The sequence below is a fragment of the Corylus avellana genome, chromosome 5, assembly GCF_965113065.1.
Source record: "Corylus avellana chromosome 5, dhCorAvel1.hap1.2, whole genome shotgun sequence".
Lineage (NCBI taxonomy): Eukaryota > Viridiplantae > Streptophyta > Magnoliopsida > Fagales > Betulaceae > Corylus > Corylus avellana.
In genome coordinates, this window is record NC_142494.1 from 8,525,548 (window position 1) to 8,548,607 (window position 23,060).

The 23,060-nt window shown below is 34.7% G+C and overlaps 2 protein-coding genes across 2 annotated transcripts; both read right to left on the reverse strand.

The window, feature by feature from the left end:
- Positions 1–1,177: 1,177 nt before the first annotated feature.
- Positions 1,178–13,533, reverse strand: LOC132181149 (WD repeat and SOF domain-containing protein 1). Its single transcript, XM_059594236.2, has 17 exons — positions 13,387–13,533; positions 13,174–13,263; positions 12,810–12,921; positions 11,883–11,910; positions 10,725–10,823; positions 10,556–10,625; positions 10,426–10,460; positions 10,234–10,308; positions 10,049–10,144; positions 5,777–5,840; positions 4,360–4,413; positions 3,759–3,844; positions 3,590–3,650; positions 3,433–3,497; positions 3,079–3,184; positions 2,578–2,666; positions 1,178–1,603 (listed from the first exon to the last, which is right to left on the reverse strand). The coding sequence occupies exons 1-17, from the start codon at positions 13,450–13,452 to the stop codon at positions 1,441–1,443; spliced, it is 1,359 nt and encodes a 452-aa protein (XP_059450219.1). The 5' UTR covers positions 13,453–13,533; the 3' UTR covers positions 1,178–1,440.
- A 1,912-nt stretch (positions 13,534–15,445) lies between these two features.
- On the reverse strand, positions 15,446–16,713 carry LOC132182621 (E6-like protein). Its single transcript, XM_059595923.2, has 2 exons — positions 16,428–16,713; positions 15,446–16,235 (listed from the first exon to the last, which is right to left on the reverse strand). The coding sequence occupies exons 1-2, from the start codon at positions 16,679–16,681 to the stop codon at positions 15,707–15,709; spliced, it is 783 nt and encodes a 260-aa protein (XP_059451906.2). The 5' UTR covers positions 16,682–16,713; the 3' UTR covers positions 15,446–15,706.
- Between the last annotated feature and the right edge of the window lie 6,347 nt (positions 16,714–23,060).

A 23,060-nucleotide genomic window follows, 5' to 3' on the forward strand; every position in this document is an offset into this window, starting at 1 on the left:
TTGTAGTACTGTTCAATGAGTAGTGCTATAAGTTTCTCGTGTTCCTCTAATGATGACATGGCTCTTAAAATCATCATTGGGCTTGTGATAGATTATTATTGAATTTTAATAAAATTGTAATTTTAAAAGTCATCTCATTTTTTAAAGATACAAGAGAGACTTCTAGAATTACTCATTGTGAATACATTTAAACGTATTTTACTCGACCTCACCAGCCCTTTGAAAATACTTTCTGATCACAATCGTCTTATTTATTATTTCATCATTTGCTCCCCTTACCAAAAGAAATAGGGACAAAAATGGCTTAGCGTCCAGGAAGCTGCATGACTTTTTTTTTTTTTTTTTTTTGGGTCTTTTAGAGATTCTTGGGGTATATCAAAAAAATAATTTACTTCGTACAATCAAATGTTATTGGTTGACTTAATAGATTTTGATAGTATGCCATGTCAAATTAATAAAATTGTGACACATGTCATATAATAAAAGTATATAAAACATAAATTATATAACTAAAAAATTAAAAACCAAAAAAATAATATAAAAAAGGGGCTCGCCAGCCCCAACCACCTCTGGGGGTAGCATACAAGCCGGCCCTTCTTATTTAATTAATTTTTTGTTTTATATTTTTGGACAAAAGTTTTTCAACCTAGTTTCGAAAAAATTTGTCAATTATTTTTTTGGTTTTATATATTATATATTTTTATTATGTGTGCAACATGTAATTTGATTGGTTTGACGTGACACACTTATGGAATTTGTGTCAATATACAAAATTTGATTATAAGGAGTAAACTATTTTTGTCTACTTAAAAACTTTTGAGTTCATTTTGATACCATAAAAGTTAATTCTAAATCAAGTAAACCACGTAAATTGACTTTATATTTTTCCCATTTAAAAATCCGGGTGCTGAATCTGATGGAGCTGGGAGTTTTTGCCAAATTTCTCCCACTCCCACAAGCCAAAATTTTCTGTTAAAGACCATGAATCTATTCACAAACACAAGAGGTTCAAATGACAATCCATTTAGGCACATTTCCACGTCTGACCTAGCTCATGGATACGGAGGCACTTCCCACTCTGTTGGAGCTAATTAGGGTTTCAGCCTAGGGAGCCTGGAACATTCATTCTGGACCTTACCCAGAAAGCCTAGCATGTATCATCCGGTCTCCGTTCAAATAAGAAGAATCTGAACTTTTTCTTTCCCATTGAAATCAAAATGAATTCTGATACAAAAGATTACACAAGTGATGATAAAATTAATGGGTCTACCTAATAAACTGTTACATGTAGAAATCTTTTACTTCTCTCGCTTTGGACTACAGTAGAAAACGGAGTCCATGAAACCATGCCTACTTTTTTGGTCATCAAGGAGATTCCAACCTCAGATAACCGTATATGCACAAGCACGTCACCCATATGCACCTGCTATATGAATTGACTCACTCAACTTCTTTGATGATTCGTTTTTTACGCAACGGATGTGTTGAAATGCTTCCCGGGGCGCTGTGAGCTTTCCTTCTCTCATCTTTCTTCCTTGCAGCATCAATCATGGTGCGTCGGAGAGCAGCAGCCTTGTATATTGGTAATGGTAGGTGTCTATGCCTGCACAACCATCATTCAACATAAAGAATATAAGTGAGAATTCATTTCTAAATATTCATCTGTCATCACTGCACAACAGATAACACTAGGAGTCTCACCTAGAGACCACAAAGTTGATAGAATTCAGAAAAATTACACTCAGGGTCTCTACCAAGCAGAAGGACCAATGCATACTTAACTTTGCAAAGCTTCTTTAACTTGAATTTAAATTAATGAGGATAATTTAATTTTGGAAACTGGTTCGTTATATTTCAAAGACAATGCATTAAATGGTATCCGTTGAAAAGTCGGATTTTCTAATGTGGACAGACAATTTGGACTAAGGGAGCATATTCATTCAAAAGCAATTTTGCTCTGGCATGCCTTAGTATCTTTCTAGGCATCAACTTTACAAAGAGCCAAAAAAAAAAAAACTGAGGCAAACATGTAGACGGATAACTTGATTTTGTTGTGGGACCTACATGGCAACGCTCCACATCAACAACCATGCCAATGTCTATAAACCTAACAACTGGGCTAATTCTAACCAAGCAAACATCCAAAGAAGCCTCCTTCAAACCCCTAAAACTGATATGCTACATCAATAGTGAGCACTCATCAACTCATTCACTAATGCTTTCTTGCAAAGTTACTAAGAGCATTCATAATAGATTCCTCAAATAAAAGGTAAATTTGAGGAGAAAAATTTACTTTATTAAATTTATAGGAGCCACTTTTAAACAGAATCAAACATCAAACTCTCTATATCTTTCTCTACTTTAGTTAAATATCATTTTTTATTAGTTTTTTTATTTGTAAAATGGGTCTTTTTAAGAGTTTAGTTAAATTTTTAGAGAAAAGCTAAATGTAGAGAGCCCAATGTGAATGCTCTAATGCCCAAACATTAGTTAAAGAACAAATCATCTTAATACCATCACTAACATTTGAAGAAACCCCATGACTATCCAAGACCAAGTGTTTGTATCTCTTCATACCTCAAAATACGTTTGACCTCTGGGAGGTGTTTGTAGCGATTCTTGAGAGCCTCATTATACTCGTGCTTTTTCTTTTCCCTTGGGAGAAGCTGCAGCATAAAAGAGAGATGATCAGAGCTACAAGAGCATTGGATTGATGTCAAAGGATCTAAACTACAGAAATTAGCTAACAAGGCAATGGAACCATTAATCTCTAAAGAATAAGAAAATAGGTTTTATCTAAAGCAGCAGAAGGCTAAGCAAGCGAACTAGCAGCAGTTGAGCAAGCAGAGGTGGGTAATAATTTGGTAAGGCTAGAACAACAAAATGTCTATTTCTGAATATCAATGCCTGAATTCACCATGTACACTTAATGTTTGAGGTGTTTTTACCTTCCATGTCTAATAGCAAGACCGTAAAAATAGAAGCATTATAGAATTTTGTGATGTTGAAATAAAATTTTATGATGTCAGAATTGAAGCCTTAAAACAGAACCGCACATATGCAGGAAGAGATTCTTACTACTCCCAATTGTTCTGATGCTTTAGCTTTCCAAAGCCTAAGGTTGGTGTCGTCACTCCCGGAAATAAGGTAACTTGCATCACAGCTAAACTTGACGCAGAATACCCTATGTAGACAGGAAACTTTAAGTTAGAAAATGGAAACTTATACAGTAAAAATGTGCTTGTTCAACCTTCAATTAGATACCCTCAAAAGCTAAAGATCCAGCCTACAAAGGTTTCTTCGTTGAAGTGAGGGGTACATATAAAAAGTACGATATGCTTACAGAAAGCAAGTAGTGGAAATTCAATAAACCTATCAATTTATTATGAGGGGAAAAACACAAAGGTCAATAAGAATCATAACTAATATAACCTTTGCATTCTCTGTGTGTGATAGATTTCACGGCTGTGACCACCATTATACTGGAATATTCTCACCTGCAGAAAACAAAATTTAATTCAGTACTACAGCTGTCTCTATCCATTGAGTATGGAACATAAGTCATGATCTACTGCAAGAAAGAACTCACTGTTCTATCATACGATCCAGTAACAAATTCTCGACCAGTTGGAGAGTAATCAATGTCCATCCTGGGAAAATTAAATTGAGGTGTTAAAATAGATGTTCTCCAGAATGAGATAAATAATATAAAGCATAAAGAACATTTTGCTTTCAAAAGTACACAAAAGCCATCTTACACTGCAGAAACATGATCTTTGTGTACCATTCTGGCTTCATCAAGCTTTCTGGCATCATAACTATAGCAGTTGCAGTCCTCATTAGCCTGCATTGGCATGGAATGTAATGTAAGGTGGAAAAAGAATATGCTGTATATGGAGAGCACAAAGTTGATGTGTCCCTATCATGGTACATGAGCAAAAATATTGCAGTACATTATGAATTTAATTCATGATAGGCAACCCTCCACTCTTCTTATTACATGCTTTATGGAATGGTAACCATCACAAGTTGACAAGGGGGATGGGTAAGATTTATAGACTGATAACTGTCACAAGCTGGCTGTATGATGTCAAGGTATTTCCTCCCAATTTACATTGGGAAGTGCCCTACTCTGACTGCAGATATTCACTATCAGAGATATCCCAACAACTTACTAAAGAGAGGGAGTAATGTGGCAGTTCAATTGATGACAGAGGTCCTTTTCCAACAGAAAATTGACTGCAATCTCAAGCATTTAAGAAATCCAGCAATGACGCTAAAGATAATTTGAAACCACACACTTGTACAACAAAAAAGCAAAATAATTCAAACAAAACAAGCTTCAATGCTTGTGCTTACAGCTGTGAAGTTCATTGGCTCCATTGGGTTCCAAGAAATAGAATTGGTTTTTGTCTGTAACCCAAAAAAAAAAAAAAAAAAAAAAAAAAAAAGAAAGAAAAAAAAAGGTCAGATTTGCTATAGTCAACTGTCAGATAATATAAGTTTTGGAGTTACAGAAAGAACATGTTCACTTCTCAGAAGACAAATAAAAACATCACTGAAAAGACAAAAAATATGAGCAGCTTATGAATAAGAATTACTCAGAAACTAAGTATTAAGAGGCAGGCAGCAGAAGATCACAATGGCACTTGTGAATTTTTAGACATGTTTAGACAATCTAGAATAGTATTTTTGTTTTAACCTATATATTGCACTAAACAATTTCAGAAGTCCATATGATGATCACTAAAAATAGTACTCTGCATTGCCTTAAACTCTCTCCATCCCATATTGGGTGTCCGTGTTAAAAAAATTCAACTTTTAAGGAGATACAATTTAACGCATTGACTTTGAAATAAAAGGTTATCAATTCCTAAAATTACCCTGTTTAACTAAAACTCATAGAAAGCAAATAAAAAAGAAGTATTTACTTTTCAATAAAGTTTGCATCACATGGCATCTCCTCAAATTTTTTGTATTTCTTATATTATTATCTAGAATAGTATTTAATTACATACAAATATTAGATTATTAATTCTATTTGAAAGTATCGCATTTATATCAATTAAGTTACAACATAATACAATTATTTATTATCATTGTCAATTTCATTCTAAGTGATTTTGCAGCTATGCTATAAACTTAAATTTTTCTATACATTAGTTTTGCAACTATTTGTTACATTGAAAATTCTAATTTTCTATTCATCAAATAAGGCAATAAAATATACCTCAAGATATATTTTGAGCAAAACATTTGAACCTTTCATTTCTCTTTTAGTTTTGATGTTTTTGTTAATTATTACTTTAACTTTAACTTTCTCTCTCTCTTATTTTATTTTATTTTATTTTGATAAGTAATTATTACTTTAGCATTCTCATAATGATAATTTTGCTTGCTCTACAACTATGCAATTTTTTTAAGCAAGATACGCATGCTTCTGACCCTTCCCGGATGCATTATTAGGGTTTGGCTTCCAGCCAACCTGGCCCAATTATGTCCTTCTATTGAAAAGCCCCAAAAACCTACGCATGTTTACAGCAATAAAAACGCCTTCAAAATCCATAAATGATTAACATTAACACCAGCAAACAATCAAGGAGCAAGAATAAGTCAATTGACAATTTCTGTAAGGCTTCATATTCAATAACATAATTTGAGAATTCAACAGATGTGTTGAATTACTAACTTCACAACATTATTATTGAAGTTTCAAGAAGAAAAAGAAAAGTCTAAGAACTATGTGATATAACTCATGGTAATGTGCCAATAATACCTGCATAATCAGTTTCCTTGTTGGGGATGACATGCGCAAATCATATAGTGTTATGCTCCGGTCACTATACAAAGAAAGAAAAACAACAAATGAATTACATATTTTGATTTTGAATTCTGAAAAGAACCACAAATGAGTTATAAAGAACATGAATCGATCAAATAACACACAGATAATATAGTTTTTAGCATCCACCACTATATTTAAAGTGAAATTTATTAAAAAATTTGCTTCAAAGTAAACATACAAATAACATCCACAGATCATTTGCCATGCAGTACATCTTGCATCCATGCCAGGGTATTACATCCATAGTTGTTCTTAGATAAATTTGAAGTCATTCAAAAAGAAGAGAAAAAGAAAAAGAGAAAGAAAGTACTAGAATGAACACATATAAGTAGCTCATATGTACAGTGATTTACACTGAAGCAAGAATTGAATGGCCAACAATTTTCACTATTAGCCTATGAGAAATTCTACACACACTTTCAAGTGCTTACTCCCAAGTGCACACTCCTAATGTGGTAGTGATACGGGAGGAGCGAGCAAACGCCAAGTCAAGAAAGGAAATCGAAAATCACCTTTGGATTTCCTATTTCATGATAAATGAAGTACTAACTTTCAGGAATCTCTCCAAGCAAGGATTATCCTAGTACTTCATGATACATGAAGTACTAACTTTCAGGAATCTCTCCAAGCAAGGATTATCCTAGGTCGAGTTTTAGCTGCTATTTATCACTTCCTTCACTAACGAGTAAATTAACAAATTGGTTAGGTACATACTATTCCACTCCCTTTACTAACTAGCAAATTAACTTGTTGGTCAGATACAGATTACTTACCACAAGATTATTGCCTGCACCTGTGAAAAAGAGCTGAACATACAGGGGTTATATCCTATTATTCAATTAGTAACCTAGTCTCCAATTGTGGAACACTCAAGAGATCCAATACTTCAAAGCATATAAAGAAGATCTGCCCCTGTACAGTACAACACAAGTCTTGTTCTGCTTATTTTAGGAATTGAAATGACCTAGTAGGTTGATGCAGGTTGCATCACGAAAGATTACATATTTACCTGTGAGTGAAACAAGCTAAAATAAAGCAATTGACTAATGCCATTCGTGGACCATTCGAAATTACCAAAGATCATTTGAAAGCCATTTAAAAGGTCTATGTGCAAGAACATTCTAACTTTGTTCTCACACTAGCTTCAAACTAGGTATTATGGAACCCTTGGGATGGACCTACTTCAAACGCCATATCATATGGCTATTTGATCAAAGCATTTTAGAACTCCCTGGATGGATATTGTTTGAAACACCATCTGAACAAAACAGATATGGGATTCTTAGGAAGGATAACACCTGAAAAACCGTTCGAATGCCACTTTGAATGTCATATTAGATTGGCAAATTTAAAGTCATTTTTTACTTAGGATTTTGTTTAAGGTTCTCTTTTTTTAATCTAATAACATGTAGACTGTTAGAAGTGTTAGGGTTTGAGTCATTATTGGGGGTAGTTTAGTCTTTATGGTATTTCCCTAATCCTATATAATACAAGGCTATTGTATTATTCAACAATTTTTTTTTCTTCAAAAAAAAAAAAAAGCACAACCATGGACAGCTTCTTTCAGGGCACTGCCCATGTGGGCTTAGCCACATGGGCAGTGCAGCCACCAGAACAATACTCACGAAAAAAACATAACAAATAGAGCGAAAAACAACTTCTACAAACAAAGGGCCAAATATTCGAACCCTAAGGTTATGATACCATGTTAAAGTTTGTATGAACAGTTTAGACACAAAAAGTAGAGGCTATTGTATTATTCAACTTATGTTAACCTAATACAAGCATCCTATTATATAGGATTAGGGAAATACCATAAAGACTAAACTACCCCCAAAACTCTAATGACTCAAACCCTAACACTTCTAACATAGACCAAACGCAAGAGTGGTCTTTTCATAATTTGCTTTATTTAGGGTTTTTTGATAAGTATAATTCGCTTTATTTAGGGTTCTGCTTAGAGTTTTCTTCATACAATAATATATAGCCCTCACACAAAGATAATTGACTGAGTTTTGGAATAAAATTTTAAGAGAGTTACTCTTTGTTTCAACCCTTAGTATTCCTAAATCCTAAGTAATCAACAAGTGTTGATACCTTCAACCTTGGCATCCTAGGAAAAATGACATGCTTGGAGAAGGCTTTTTCTTTTGGTTATCATGTGTGAATCAACAAATTAAAGCAAAGTTTCTATTTTCTTGCAAACACTGTTTATCCTATAGACGTTTAGTTGCTATCAAAGCCTGCACCCTTTCCTGCACCATGCCACCAAGGAGATGCATCAACGATTGGTAAAGCCATTGCGGAAGAAGTCTATGAATGAGACAACAATGCAAGCATAATACAAGAAGTTGTTAAAATAGCAAACGCTATGCAACATCAATGATCAGCCCCCAAAGCATTTATGGAGGAGGCCATAGATGATCAAGTGGAGAATGCTTCCGCTTGGAATCGGGTTTAAAAATTTGCTATACCCATAATCTAAGAGAGCTTACAACCAGAATAATTTATAGATTGGCTCAATGCAAAGTAGAGATCATGGACTTCAAGAAGGTGCTTGATGCTAACAAAGGGATTACCTTGTTGTGACAATTCGAAGTAGAGCCACTACATGACAACTACAAAACAGTGACTCAAGTGAGGTAAGGCAGGAGAAAAAGATTTTTGTGAAGGTAAAAAATTAATTTTGGGGGGTCCATCTCATAAAAAACATCAAATTTAAAGGACATTTTAAACTTTTTGGGGGATTTAATAAATTTTTCCAAAGGGTGGCTCCACCCTTGAGGTAAGGGAAGAAGAAGATTAACTCATGGAAAAAGTTGAAGAAGCACATATGTGCTGCATCTTTGCCCCACAACTATACGCAGTTGCTGAACCAAAATCTCCAAATCTACACCAAGGGCACACTCAGTCAATTATTACAGCCTCAAGTTCTACTAATCAATAACTCATACTGATGTAGCTGAAACAAAAGATCAGTTGGTTTCAATAATATTAGAGGTATGCAACAACAATTTCAGGATACTCTCAATTTTTTTCAAATCCCTAGTCTGTCTGAGGTGTATCAACAAGCTTTACTTAATGAAACAACTAACTAGGAGGTCAAGCAGGGCTAACTAGGGTGGAAGCAACAATAATAATCACAAAGGAGCATATTTTTTTTTTTTTTTTGATAAGTAAAAAGATATATTAAAAAGCGCAGAGGGGCGCAACCCTAGTACACAGGGAGTATACAAGAGAGCGACTAAGAGGGAGAGAAAGAAGAAGAAAACATATTCTATAGCCCAAACCCATGCTGCCAACCCACAGCCAACATTGGGAAAACAACCTGGGCAACAACTATTATTGGGGATCCGTTGCTTCAAATGTGGCAAGTCAGGCCATGGGATGACATTTTTGTTATACGCCATAAGCCTTTTTCCCACATCTATCCTCATTTTCATAATTGGGCCTTATGCAGCCCTTTGGCAATTATCTAGTGTTCCGATGAGTCTTTTCTTACAGAAGAAGCACCTTATGCAAATTGTTAACATGTAGCAGCTGATTATTAAGTTTTTTATGCGTTACTTACCTGAAATTATATTTGACACAAGTTGGCTTACCAGTCACCTAAATGTGTGAGAACCCATAAATGAACTGAAAAATTAAAACCCAACTAAACCCCAATTTGGTCAGGTTGGAATAATGCTCAGATTACCCAAAACTAAGTTGCATCCCTACTCCATTAGGTTTCATTTACTACCATTAGTTGAAGAATGACAAGACCCAAGTACTTTTCCCCAAGTTTCATCAAGTTAATTTCTATATGAAGATTTACTTATCAAAACAAAATTTCTATATGAAGATTTTCAATGTAAAACATATTCTATGTTTTAGGAATAAAAGTAAGTCAAATTTGGGGGTAAAAAATGGATATGTAGTCATTTTTCAACTTCCATTGTTTGTAGTTCACACACTTGTGAGGATCAGTAAATAGTATGTTTGGTCATCTTTTGTATACTCCCTTTGTACCTGGAAGCACCTTACGCTTTTTAATGATATCTTCATTACTTATGAAAAAAAAAAAAAAGTAAATATTGTATAACTTCCTCTAAATAAAATATGAACCATGGAATATAGATTACAATGAACATGGATTAAGATTTATATCTTATATCCATATCATCAATCACAAATTGTTAACCTAGAAGTTAACAAGCATACCTGCCTGACGTTGCCAAGAGGTTTGGTTCTCCAGGATTGAATCGCACAGATATGACAGTGTCTGATCCCCATTCAAAACTCCTTACAGGTTGAGACCTAGTTACAAGAGGCAAATTTTCAAAATATAATTGGAAAATTGCACCTTGGATAAAAGAAAAAAATAATAAAGAAGTTGAGAACTATACCTATTTTGATTCCATATATCCACTTGTGCACCAGCTGTGGCAAAGTAGCCACCATCCCATTGGTGGTCAACAGCCCTGAAAATTACAAAGTAAGGCTCGAGAGAGGAAAAAAGAAAGAAAGAAAAGCTCTTGAAAATATATCACAATGAAAAATGAAGACATATTCTTGACAAGTCACGATGAAAACCTCACCAAAATGCATTCTTCCAAACATAAACGTCCAGTGGCTGTAAACAATGAATCATAATTTGTTCAGGAAGGTATGAAAAGAGTATAAAACACACTAAATTCAAAAACATCAAACTAAATCTGGTTTAACTACCTTCACAGAATTATTAGATGAGTCATCTGACTCCTTAAGAGTAGCAATAGGAACATTCCAAAGCCTGACGCTGAAAAACAATGTCCAAATTCACCAAGTAACTATATGTACAAATCGACTAAAGCTCCATCTTCAAAAATTGAAATTAAATCTAGCTATTGTGCCTTACGTGCAATCAGTGCCACATGATACAAGGATACGTCCATCTGTAGATGCTGTCAGACCTCGTACAGCACCTCGGTGACCAAGAAACTGACAAACTGTTCGCCTTTGTAATCAAATTTTAAACTTAAATGTCAATAAATCGCAGGACTTGGTGCATCAGTAAAGGAACACAGAACTAAAAATAGTTTATTAAATAAAATAAAAAAATCTAAATTAGCAATTCAATGGACCTTGCAGTCTATTTTACATGTACAGAAACGGAAGAAATGTCACCATTTTTCAGGATCACATGCACAACTAAGGCCTATATGGTCTCAGCCTGACCCAACCCTAGCTGATTTGTTATTGTATCTTTACGATTTTGGTTTTTTCTTGCTCCTCTTCAATAAGAATGGGAATTATCTACTGCATACACAATTATATGCATCCAAAATAACAAAAAATACAGTTGTGTTTCTCAATTAATTACTCAAGAGTGATTCACAAGGGATCAATAAAGGAGACTGAACCAGAATACAGACAGAAAACTTGCCAGACCAATTTAAATACAGGCATCAAAGTGTTTGGTCAGGTCAGATTAAAAGAAATTGCAATCCATTGTATATGATTTAAAGAATTGAAACAATGTTTGCCTTTCTATATCAAAATATCAATTAGATAAGCACTAAGTATCCAAATACAATTTCACAGTTTCCAGAAGAAATCTCTAAAATAATTAGGAAAAGTTGAAGATAAAGGTGGCTTTAGGGTAAGTTTGGTTTACCAGTTTGAGAACGCAATTTTTAAAAAACGCAGTTAAATGTCTGGTAAAATTGCGGTTAAGTCTTTAAAATCGTGCGTTTTCAAAACAAACCCCCTTACCTATGATTTGAATACGTGGATTTTTCCACATTTCCAAACCACCAATTTTTTCAAATGTACTTCTAAACATACACTTTTCGCTATTTTGTTTAAAAATACACTTTTGGGACATGAAATCGCAAGGCCAAATAGACTCTTAGTAGCAAATCAATTAACATATGCTAATGCGTGCATAGATATGTGCATGCATGTAAAATATAACATTTACACATTCAGAATGAAATGAAAAGGGAGCCTAGAATCTAGATCATAATTGATCTATAAAATTCACGAAATTCAAGTTCAGTGCTTAATGAGTTACCTGGAAGCAATATCCCATAGCCGAATATCTACAAAACAATCAAAAAAGGAAAGAAGTTACGAGTTATATGCACTATATTGGGCAAAGCTCCAATAAAGAAAGCAGATGAGAACATAATAATACGTAACAAACTCAGGCCAACAGAAAACTTGCTAACCATTGATTAGGCAACCCATTTTGGAGTTTGTTTTATGCCCCATGATTAGAACACGCTAATGTAAGCAATGCAGTGCAAAACAAGCTAAACTTATGACACTTCATTATAAGACGTCGACTACTAGGAACACCAAACTTATAAAAATAGAAGTTCCTTATTCTCCAAACTCAAAAATCTCTAAAAATTTCTGAGAAAATTTAGAATACAAAAAATAATTTAAATATTATAATATATGTTTCTTCCCTTAAAAAATCACCCAAATTTCAAGTCTGTATCTTAAACATTTTGCAAGTTTGGGTCTCTTGTGGGGGCTCCCTATGAGCTTAGGGTTTTTCTTGGGCGATTCTTGGCGCTCGCTTCTACCTTGTGTAATTGTGTTGTGCCCTTTTGGGTTTTTTGATATATACATTTTTACTTATCAAAAAAAAAAAAAAAAACATTTTGCAAGTCCAATTGGTCTATATTTTCCTAAAGGCTTCATTTTGGTCTTTTTCTCTTTCACAGTCTAGTGGTGTTATGGGTACAGGAAAACAATTAGGATGAAGCTTTTTGAAGAACATACAGACTAGTTTTGACATGTGAAATTTTGAAGGGAAGAACTTGAAATTTGGATAATTTTCAGGTATTAAACATATGCTGTATCCTAATTTGGATTTAAAGAATAACAGAATGAACCAAACAAAGAGAATGTTATCTAACATTATCAATCACTCATATATTTCACAAGGTTCAATAAGTATTGGCTTAACAACAAATAAAAAGTAAAGTACCTCCATCCATTGAACCAGAAAATATTCCTCTCAAATGATTCGGGTTCTTTGCCATACACGAAACCGCATCCATATGCCCATCCATTGCTCCGAGAAACGGCCTTGCAAAAATCTAACCCACCCCAACAAAAAAAAAAAAAAAATTAAACAAACAAACAATTTGCCCACGTTAAACACACTAAACCCCACATCCTCATCCAAACACAAAAAGAATCCAATTCAAAACCCAAATGCCCAAAACCAAAAACCAGCACAATGGCGTTGAATGTCGCATACACGAAAAAGAAAAACAGTGAAATTGAACACCCAAATCTCCAAAATTATCAAACAAAATCAAAACAATTTGATTGGAATGTAAAACCACCTTGTCTAATTTGGCGGAGTTAAGAGCTCGCACGTACTCCACCGCCTTTTCTTGGGGCCGAAGGTTCGGGTCATAGTTCCGGAACACCCTCTAATCAAATTCAAACAAGAAAAGTTCATTTTTTACACACAGAGAGAAGGTAAAAGAGAGCAAATTTTGAGCCCAGATAACAAATATTTCGCAGAGAGAGAGAGAGAGAGAGGGAGATGTGACCTGGAGATCTTTGCTTCGTTCTCGAGTGAATTCGTCGGTGGAGCGTGAAATTACTTTGACCTTCATTGTGTCTCGCGGACAGACGGAGTAAGCAGAATGATCAGTTTGCAGAGAAAAACCCTGAGAGGGTGACTTCGTTTACAGAGAACAAACATTGCTAAAACCCTATACATTGGACCGGGTCGGTTTAGGGAAAACTCAGCTCAACCCAATCCTAGCTCTCTTTTGGGCCGGGTCGGAGAGGGTGATTTTGTTTACAGAGAGAACGAACGTTGCTAAAACCCTATCCATTGGGCCGGGTCGGTTTAGGGGAAACTCAGCCCAACCCAATCCTATCTCTCTTTTGGGCTTCCACCCTGATAACATTCTTGTTAGAGCACTCGCAGCTGCCCGCAGTTTTCCTTTGATTTTTCCTAAGTTTATAGTACAAAATTATTTTTTTGCTTCCCTATAAAAATATATTTCACAATAGCTTTCATTACATTTTCCTATATCATTAAAATATTATTTCTTTACAAAATATAAGTTATCTACCTACCCTCATTTTTTTTTTCACAAAATTTCAACACAATCCCCAATTAAAGACAAAAATATGAAAAATAAGAGATGAAAGATGAAGAAAAAAAATGTTTATATTAAAATAATGTATAAAGAATCACTTTTTGTTCCCTACACATTGGGAAACATTGTAACAACAATTGATGGTTGGTTAAATATAAGAAATCTGATGTGAGAAATAAAATGGCATATTATAAGGCATCTGCTGCTAGTTCTCTTAGGCGAAATGAATTAAAGTGGACTGTCAACAGAGGCAGAACGCCGGAACTAGGTAATAGGTATAACTTTGGCCTTTGGGGGAGAGAGCATTCTTCCTCAAAGTTTTTAAAATTGTCACCGAAGTTTATGGCTTTTTTAATTAAAAAAAAAATTATATTTTATTATATATATATATATATATATATATATATATCTCCTCTAAAATTAATTTTCTAATTCTCAATTTTTTTTCCACCATTAAAAGTCTAGTTTATCCCTTTGTTGTAAGTGTCTACATTATGTTTCTAAGGATTCGTTTGTTTCAACATAAAATGATTTCTGAAAAATAATTTTCTTATTTTTTGGTGTTTGATGCGATGTAAAATAATAGTTTCCATTTGACCGAAAATTCTTCTTTAATTTTCAAAAAATGCTTTCTATTTTTGAAAACCATATAGCATTTTTCGAGTTTGAGTGTCTCATTCTCAAATCAATAGACTCAACCGAAAAGTTGTTGGGACTTACCCAAGACCTTACTGGGACCTGCCCAAGACCTAATCGGAACTTGCTCGAGACCTGTTCTAGACCTATTTGAGACTCCGTCAGGACTCTGCCAGGACCCAATCGAGACCTGACCGGGATCCCACCGAGACCCGTCCGAGATATCTTAGACAGGTCCCGATCGGGCCCCGTGCGTGTCACAGGCGGGTCTTGGCCGGGTCCCCAATTGGTCCTAATCACGTCCCAACGGGACTTGGTTAGGACACTTCCAAGACCTGATCAGGATATTTTCTTAATTTAGAGTTTAATATCATTGAATATATATATATATATATATATATATATATATATATATATATATATATATAATTGTGATTTTTCTTATGCGGCAAACAACGTAAATGTTTTTCAGGAAATCATTTTTTCAGTCATTTTCTAATGAAAAACATTTTACGTCGAAACAATTATTACCAATTTAGACAGGTAACAGGTAATGTGACAAATTTCATATGGAATCCATTTACCCAAGTAAATTTTGGGGTGATAGACTCCATATAGGACCTACCTACTCGAGTAAGTGGTCGGATAACTCAAAATTTATTTAGACAAATAAATCTCATATAGACTCTCTCGTATTATTTGCCCAAATGATTAGCAATTAGGCATATAATTGTTGTGGATCTCATGGATTTCAACAACTGGCCTCTTTCTGCCAAACTTTGGTGCTTACTGGCGATCGATGTGTGCATCCATTACTGACTTTTGGGTTAAAATCTATCAATCTCATTGGATTAATTCAGTCTTCATCAAAAGCAAAAGCACCGTTCATAAAATTTCAACCAAATAAGCACAAATTAAAGGATAATCTCCCATCCTTTTTTAAATCTGCAAGGGATAAAATCTGTGCAAAAAATGAAAAATGAAACTTGAAGATCATGACACATAAAAATCCACCATAATATAGATTTGTTTTTGCCTTTAAATTACACCAGGTCCCTCCCCTCAACTCTGATCTCTCTCTCTCCCTCTCTATGTATCTATGCGTTGACCATGGGTCAAACTTTTATGGCTCAAACTCCTCTTGGTTCTCCTCCTGCTTCTCGTACTCTTCCATGGAGTTGAACTCATTTGGATACATATTATTTACATAGTAGCCTTCATTTTTGGTGGTCTCCTTCCTTGTCTCGTACCCATTAAGATTGTTATTCTCATTGTTAACATGAAAATAATACTTCCCATTCTCCAAGAACCTCGTATCACTCATCCCTTGCCTCTCTGTCTGGTAGCCATTGTTGTTGTTGTTGTAGTTGTTGGAGTAGTAGCCATTGTTGTTGTAGTTGTTGGAGTAGCCGTTGCTGTTGTAGTTGGGTGTGTAGCCATTGTTGTTATTGTTGTTGTTGCTGTTGTAGCCATTGTTGTTGTAATTGTTGCTGTTCTCATTGCTATTGTACAAGTTTGTTTTCGGATAGCCCGTCTCAAATCTTTTGCCGCCAAGCTCTCCGGTCAGAAATTCATCTTCAAACTTGGTGGGGGTGGCAGGTGTCTCTTTTGTTGGAGTGAATTCGCTAGAGCCACCACTGTAAAGTCCATACCTGTAATTAGAATATAAAATTAAATAATTAAATTCAACCCTTCTTATTAGCTTAAATTTTAAAATAAATGATAATTTAACATAGTATCAGAGTAGAAATCTTGAATTCAAACTCTAGTTTTGCCGTTCAGAGTTTATATTCATATTTTCCTATCAACTTAAGCTCAAGAAATAAGTAGTAGTTTAACAATACCCATTTTCACTTTCGGAGAAAGTTGGTGTTGGTGCTGGTGCTAATACTGCTTCTTCTGGTGTTGGTGCTGATGCTGGTGTTGGTGCCGGTGTACGAGCTTCAAAAATGGGGACTTGGGGTTCTTCGACATTGTTGTTATTGGCATTAGAATGGGTGAACTTGCTAAAGAACCTGCTTTCTCTAGCTTGAATTTGCAGAGAAGTGAAGAGCACTATAAACAAGAAGACAGAGAGATGCTTAGCAAAGGTAGCCATTAGGGAGAAAATAGACTCTAGCTATCGATGAAATTTTCATGTTCCCAACTGATCCCTTTATAGATCCATCTTCTCTATGCGGGTAATTATGCGGGGATTGAGGAAAGGCAAGCACAGTGGGGTAGGGAATATAATGGCATACAGTGCACGCTGCATGTGCATTTCATGAAAATGTCTAACAAGGGGGCACCTAATTATCTTTACTAAAAGAACAAGAAACACATCAAGAATGTTCATCTCTGAGAGTCCTGGTCAAAAGGGTTGCTTTTCCTCTGTTTTACTTTTTATTTATTATTATTTTTTTAAAAAAAATTTATAAAAAACCCTTAAATTACCACGTGATTTGAAAAGACCTCCCTAAATTTTAAAACTTTTCAATTTCACCCCTGAACTTTCAATCTAATGTAATCTACCTCCTTCGCTCAGTTTTTAGATGTTAAAAGTGATGAAACGGCCTTTATACCCTTGAAATTTTTAAAAAATTTCAAATTTACCTTTAATTTCAAATTGAAAATAAAATTAAAAACAAAAACAAAAATTGAAGGATAATTTGGTCTTTTAAGTGATTTTCGTTAGGTTTTAATGGTAAAAATTGACGGAGATGAGTCAATTACATCAAATTGAAAGTTCATGGGGTGAAATTGAGAGTTTTTAAAATTTGGGAGGATCTTTTCAAAAGACGTTATAGTTAAGGGGTCCTAAGTGGAGTTATTTTTTATTTTTTTTAGCCACGAAAACAGACACCTCTATCTTTTGCTGTCTGAAATTAAGGATGGGGACCCTAGCCTCAGTCCTTTAGCAGTTTTGAGTTGGTTAGCCATCTCCCAGAAAGTAAAAGAGAAAAGCAGTCAAAAAACGAAAATGAAAGAGAATAAAAAAAGAAAAAAAAAAAAAAAAGTAAATTAGGAAATTCAGAATGATACAAGGTGAGAAATCCCTTTGAAAAAAATTCTATTAAAAAATGGCGATGTGGCTTACTTTATGACATTTGCAATACTTGCTTCTGGATTCTGGTAATCTATTTGGATACAAGAAAGTAGTAGCTTTCATTCTTTTTTATTTTGCTATTTTGTTTTTTTTTTTGTTTTTTATTGTTTGGATTGAATTTCCTGGAGATATATTCTAGGAGAAAATTCACTTTAGCCCCTTAAAACTTTAGGGGTTTTTCAATTTGAACCCCAATGTTTAAAATTTGGCAAGATATCCCTAATGTTTTAAAAAATTTTAATTCAAACCATCCGTTACTAATTTTCGTCTAATTGGACAAAATTCATCCCACGTGCGTCTCACATGGGATTTTAATGCACTTTATTTCAATTTTGCTTTCATTAAAACCTATGAAATAACATAATTACCCTCATTAAAACCTATGAAATTAAGGGTAATTACGTAATTTCATAAGTTTTAATGAAAAAAAAATTGGAATAGAGGGCATCAAATTTTCATGTGAGACGCATGTGAGATAATTTCCGTCCAATTAGAAGGAAATTAGTAACGGAGTGTCTAAATTGAAAATTTTTGAAACATTAAAGTGTATATTCTCAATTTTTAAACATTGTGGTTCGAATTGAAAAACTACTGAAACTTCATGAGTAAAGTGAATTTAACCATATATTCTATATAGATTTGCCATCCAACAAAGGTCTAAAGAAATTGTCCAAACTCAATCTATTAAATTGAGATGTGTCTGAAATACATGTGATTCTCACATTCATTTTTAATAAGTGAGAATCACATTCATTTTGGACACATGTAAGAAATTTTCCAACCCATTTTATAAGAAACTTTGTCCCCCATTTATTTATGAGAAAACAAAGAAAAAATAAATTCCAATTTCCAAACAACAAAATGAAAAGGTAGAGTTTGTTTTATGACGTATCATTACTTAAAGGCTTGGTTGTTACTACTCCTTGATTACTTTTGTGAGTAATCTTGAAGGAATTCTTTCTTTTGGGGCAGCGTAATCACCGGAATGGTTGAAAAGAAAAAGAGATTCCTAAGATTTCAAATTATTATTGTCCCTTATTTACATAAAAATAAAATAAAAAATAAACGATTATGATTGTCCCCATTTTGTTTGGTGAACATTTGACTTTAGATTGGAAGTCTGCTCCTGAAAAAGAGGCGAAATTGTGAAAAAAAAAAAAAAAAAAAAAAACCACTATTGTGGGCTTGAGTTGGAGGGCCCAGCCATGAAAAAGAAATTTATATCTTTTTGAGTGCGAGAAAGTTCACGTACTCTTCAAACTACCACCTATTTAACAATGTCTTCCTTAAATTTTCAATTGCGACAATGTCATTCTTAAACTTTCAATTATGACAATGTCTACCCCAAACTACTAAAACATTGTCAATGTCTCATCCAATAATGAAACTACCCTTAGTAAAATAAAAACAAAAATACTAAAATTTATAGAAAAAACTTAAAACTTTCAAAAAAAAAAAAAAAAAAATCCCGAGGAGTGGCCAATTTTTGTTTTGTTTTGTTTTTTTTTTTGAAATCCTTTTTATAAGAAAAAAACTAAAAAATTAGATTATTTTAAATAAAAATTGAAAATTTTGGTTTTTATTTTTGTTTTATAATCTTTTTAAATAAAAATTTCCTTTTTAAAAAAATAAAAAAAAATTCGTTTAAAAAAAAAATCTATTTTTTTTAATTAAAATTTTTTGTTTTATAAAAAAATTATTATTATTATTATTTCGAATTTATAAGAGTATTTTGTCTTATTGAAAAACCAAGTCGTCCCTTAAGGCTTAAAGGTTAAAAGTTATTATTATTTTTTTTATAAGTACATTACAAACGAGCAGAACTACAAAAAAACAAACAGGAAGAGGTGGGGTTCCTTTCTGCTGACAATCTGAGTTGTCTTTAAAGGGGAAGATGAAAAGGGAATGCTACCAGAGTGAGATCTGGCTGCGGCCCAACGTGCCAAAGAGTGGGTATAGAAATTTGCACTTCAGTTAACCTTTTTAGCTTCTTAAGAAGAAGCAAAATGGATAGAGTTTAAAGTTTCTTGGTGGAGGAGATCCTCCAATCTTGAGATAAATCTGGATGCTGGAGAGTTAGGATTACCACTTCAGAATCTGCTTCAAGAGTAAAACGATTAAGAAGAAGAGAAGACGCTAGGGAAACCGCAAGACGAGCTGTCAAAGCTTCTCCCATATTTGGAGAGCAAGTTGGACTGATTTGGGAGATCATTTCAATAATCTGGCCTTGAAGATCACAACAAATTGCTGCCTGAGCTGAGAGAGGAATTTTCATGAGCTGAGAGAGGATCAAACAAAGCGTGAATGGAAGAAGTCTCCCAATTGGGGGAAAAAGGATTGATTAGATCCTTAATTTGAAGAGAAGGAAGATTTCGGTTGTTTGGGAATTTGGGCATAGGCTTGAAGGATGGAATGGTAGGGATCCAATTTGAGGACCAGATAGAGGTGGAAGAGGTCCTTGAGACCTTTAGGCAAGCTCCCGCTGAAATATATAATTTGATTTTTTGAATATCTTTCCAGAGCCAAGAAGCAGAAGAGGGATTGGGGGAGGAAATAAAATTCTCATATTTGATATATTTATTCTGGAGCTATTTGACCAAGAGACAATCAGCATTTGATAACAGTTTCCAGCCCAGCTTGGCAATAAGAGACAAACCAAAATCATGCATTCGACGAAATCCTAGCCCTCTGAAATTTCTCGAGAGACAAATGGAGCTCCATGATTTCAAGGAAAGATTTTTGGCTTTATCTTTTGGAAAACCCCACCAAAAGCTTTTGAAAGACCTATCAAGGGAAGAAGTCAAAAAGGAAGGGAGAAGGAAGGTACTCAGAGCATAAGGAGTTGTAGCTGCAACCGATTTAATAAGCACTGTACGACCAACATGAGACAAGTCTTTGCTCGCCAACCCTCAATTTTGCCAGAAACCTTCTCCAAGATATCCTGAAAGCTGCTGTTTTGGATCTACCGAAGAAGAGCGAAAGACCAAGGTATTTGGAAGTCACCAAAGCCTGCTTGTAGGGGAAAATGCCACGAATACTAGTGAGAGTAGAGGTGGCAGTATTTTTGCTAAAGTTGACAGAAGATTTAGAAACATTGATAACCTGTCCAAACCAAAGACAGTATTTGTCCAAGCAAGATTTCATAATAACTACCTTTGAAGAAGTGGCTTTAACAAAGATAATGAGATCATCCGCAACCAGGAGATGCGTAATCGGGGAGCAATTACGAGTAATCTTGATACCTTTAAGAAGGTCATAAGACTCTTGACGAAGAAGAAGTCGAAAAATGACTTCTGTGCCAAGAATAAATAGAAAGAGAGATAAGGGATACCCTTGACGAAGCCCTCTAGCTGGGCTGAAGATACCAACGGGCCTTCCGATGATGAGAATGGAGAAGGAGGGAGAAATGATGCAAATTCGAATCCAGTTGATCCAAGTTGAATGAAACCCGAGCTTTGATAGAATAACTAGAACAAAATTCTATTCCATTCGATCAAAGGCCTTTTCCATATCAATTTAATAGCCATAAGTCCTCATCGCCCTCTCTTGGACTTGAGAGAATAAAGAAGTTCATGAGCCATAATGGTATTATCTTGAATATTCCTGGAAGGAACAAAGGCAGCTTGATAAAGAGAAATAAAGTGATGAAGCAAACCTTTGAATTGATTGGTCAGGATCTTTGAAATAATCTTGTAGATAATATTACACAAGTTAGTAGGTCTAAAATGATCAATAGAAGAAGAACCCAATCGTTTGGGAATGAGAGCAATAAAAGAGTGATTTTGCTCTTTTAGAAGATGGCTATTCCCGAAAAAGTCTTAGATGCTTGAAAGCACCACATCTTTAACCGTGCTCCAATATTTCTTATAAAAGAGAGCAATAAACCCATCAGGGCCAGGAGCTTTTGTAGAACCAATACTGGATAAGATAGAGAAAATTTCTTCTTCCAAAGGAATGGCACAAATAGAATCATTTTCCACAGAAGAGATACAATTATCAAAGAGCGATAGTAGGTCTTCATCTAAGTTAGGAATAGAAGAGGAAAATAAACACTTGAAATGAGAGGTAAAACAATTACCAATTTCAAGTCTATCAGAAGTCTAGTCCCTAGAAGGCATTTTTAAGAAATCAATTGCATTCCTTCTTCTTTTGATAATAGTAGAAGTATGGAAGAACTTCGTGTTCAAATCTTTACACGATGCGTGGAGGTGTCTTGGTGATTAGGCGAAAGGTCTGCTATATAACTAGTACTCGTGGCTGACAACCCATAACTTGTACGCTCTCCAATGTCCACATTCTGGAGAGTGTGGAGGAAGGGATGCGGGGTTGGTAGATTGAGGAAAACACTGGTTGAAAAAAAAAAAAAAAAAGATAAGGTGGTCAATTACAGTGGACTCCAAAACAATTGAGGGCACTCCTTTCCTTCAGCCTTCAAAGGAAGAGGCTACATGAATCATGGGTGAGTGATGTATTTATTGCCACCAATAGCGCTTTGTGAGGGCCACGTGAATTAAACGACTCTTTCAAACAAAGAAAAAGATTTTCGCAAGATGTTTGATTCCACTTGTTAATATGGTGCCTTTCATTGTTTTGACACTTGTCTCTCTTCTTAGTACTTCTTGTTTTACTTCTTCATTAGTTGGTGATTTCCATGCCTTAGTCATACTTAAAAAAGGATTTGAATTCTCCACCTCCATTGTAAATACTTGGAATTCTTGGAGTCCTAGCTTAGTTTGTTCCAGGGTTGGAATTCAATGCTCTAGGGGATGTGTTGTTTCAGTGGACTCAACAGGGTTGAATATGAACAGCTGTGTGTCACCTCAAATTTCATAATTTGACCAGCTTACTAACCTTTCTCTTGAAAGTAATCGATTCACAAGTACCCTTGAGATTGCAAATTTTAGCAGTCTTCGATGGGTAAACATCTCATCCAACCTTTTCAATGGCAGCTTGGATTGGAACTACTCCACATAGATTCTTCTTGAATAAGAAGATCATCCAGAGTTTTTTGAATTTTTACTTCTAAATCATGGGATTGAGTAGAAGGCACAGATTGCTGAATGAAATCAAGCTGCTGCAGAGTTGAAGCAATCCATTTTTGAATATTTTCAAAGTGGGTGGAATTCCATGCTTTAAGAGCAGCCTTGGTAGCTTTGAGTTTCTTAGCTAGGATGAAGGGGGGGGGGGGGGGGCATTGAAGAGAGATATCAAAGCATTAGAAATAACCAAACCACAAGAGGGGTCATACGTCCAAAATTCTTCAAACCTAAAAGGTCTAGGTAAATAAAGATTTGAAGGAGTTGTATCCAAAATGATTGGATTGTGATCAGAGGAATGTGCAGGGAGGTGCTGAACAAAGAAGTCAGGAAATAAATGAATCCATTGAGGATTT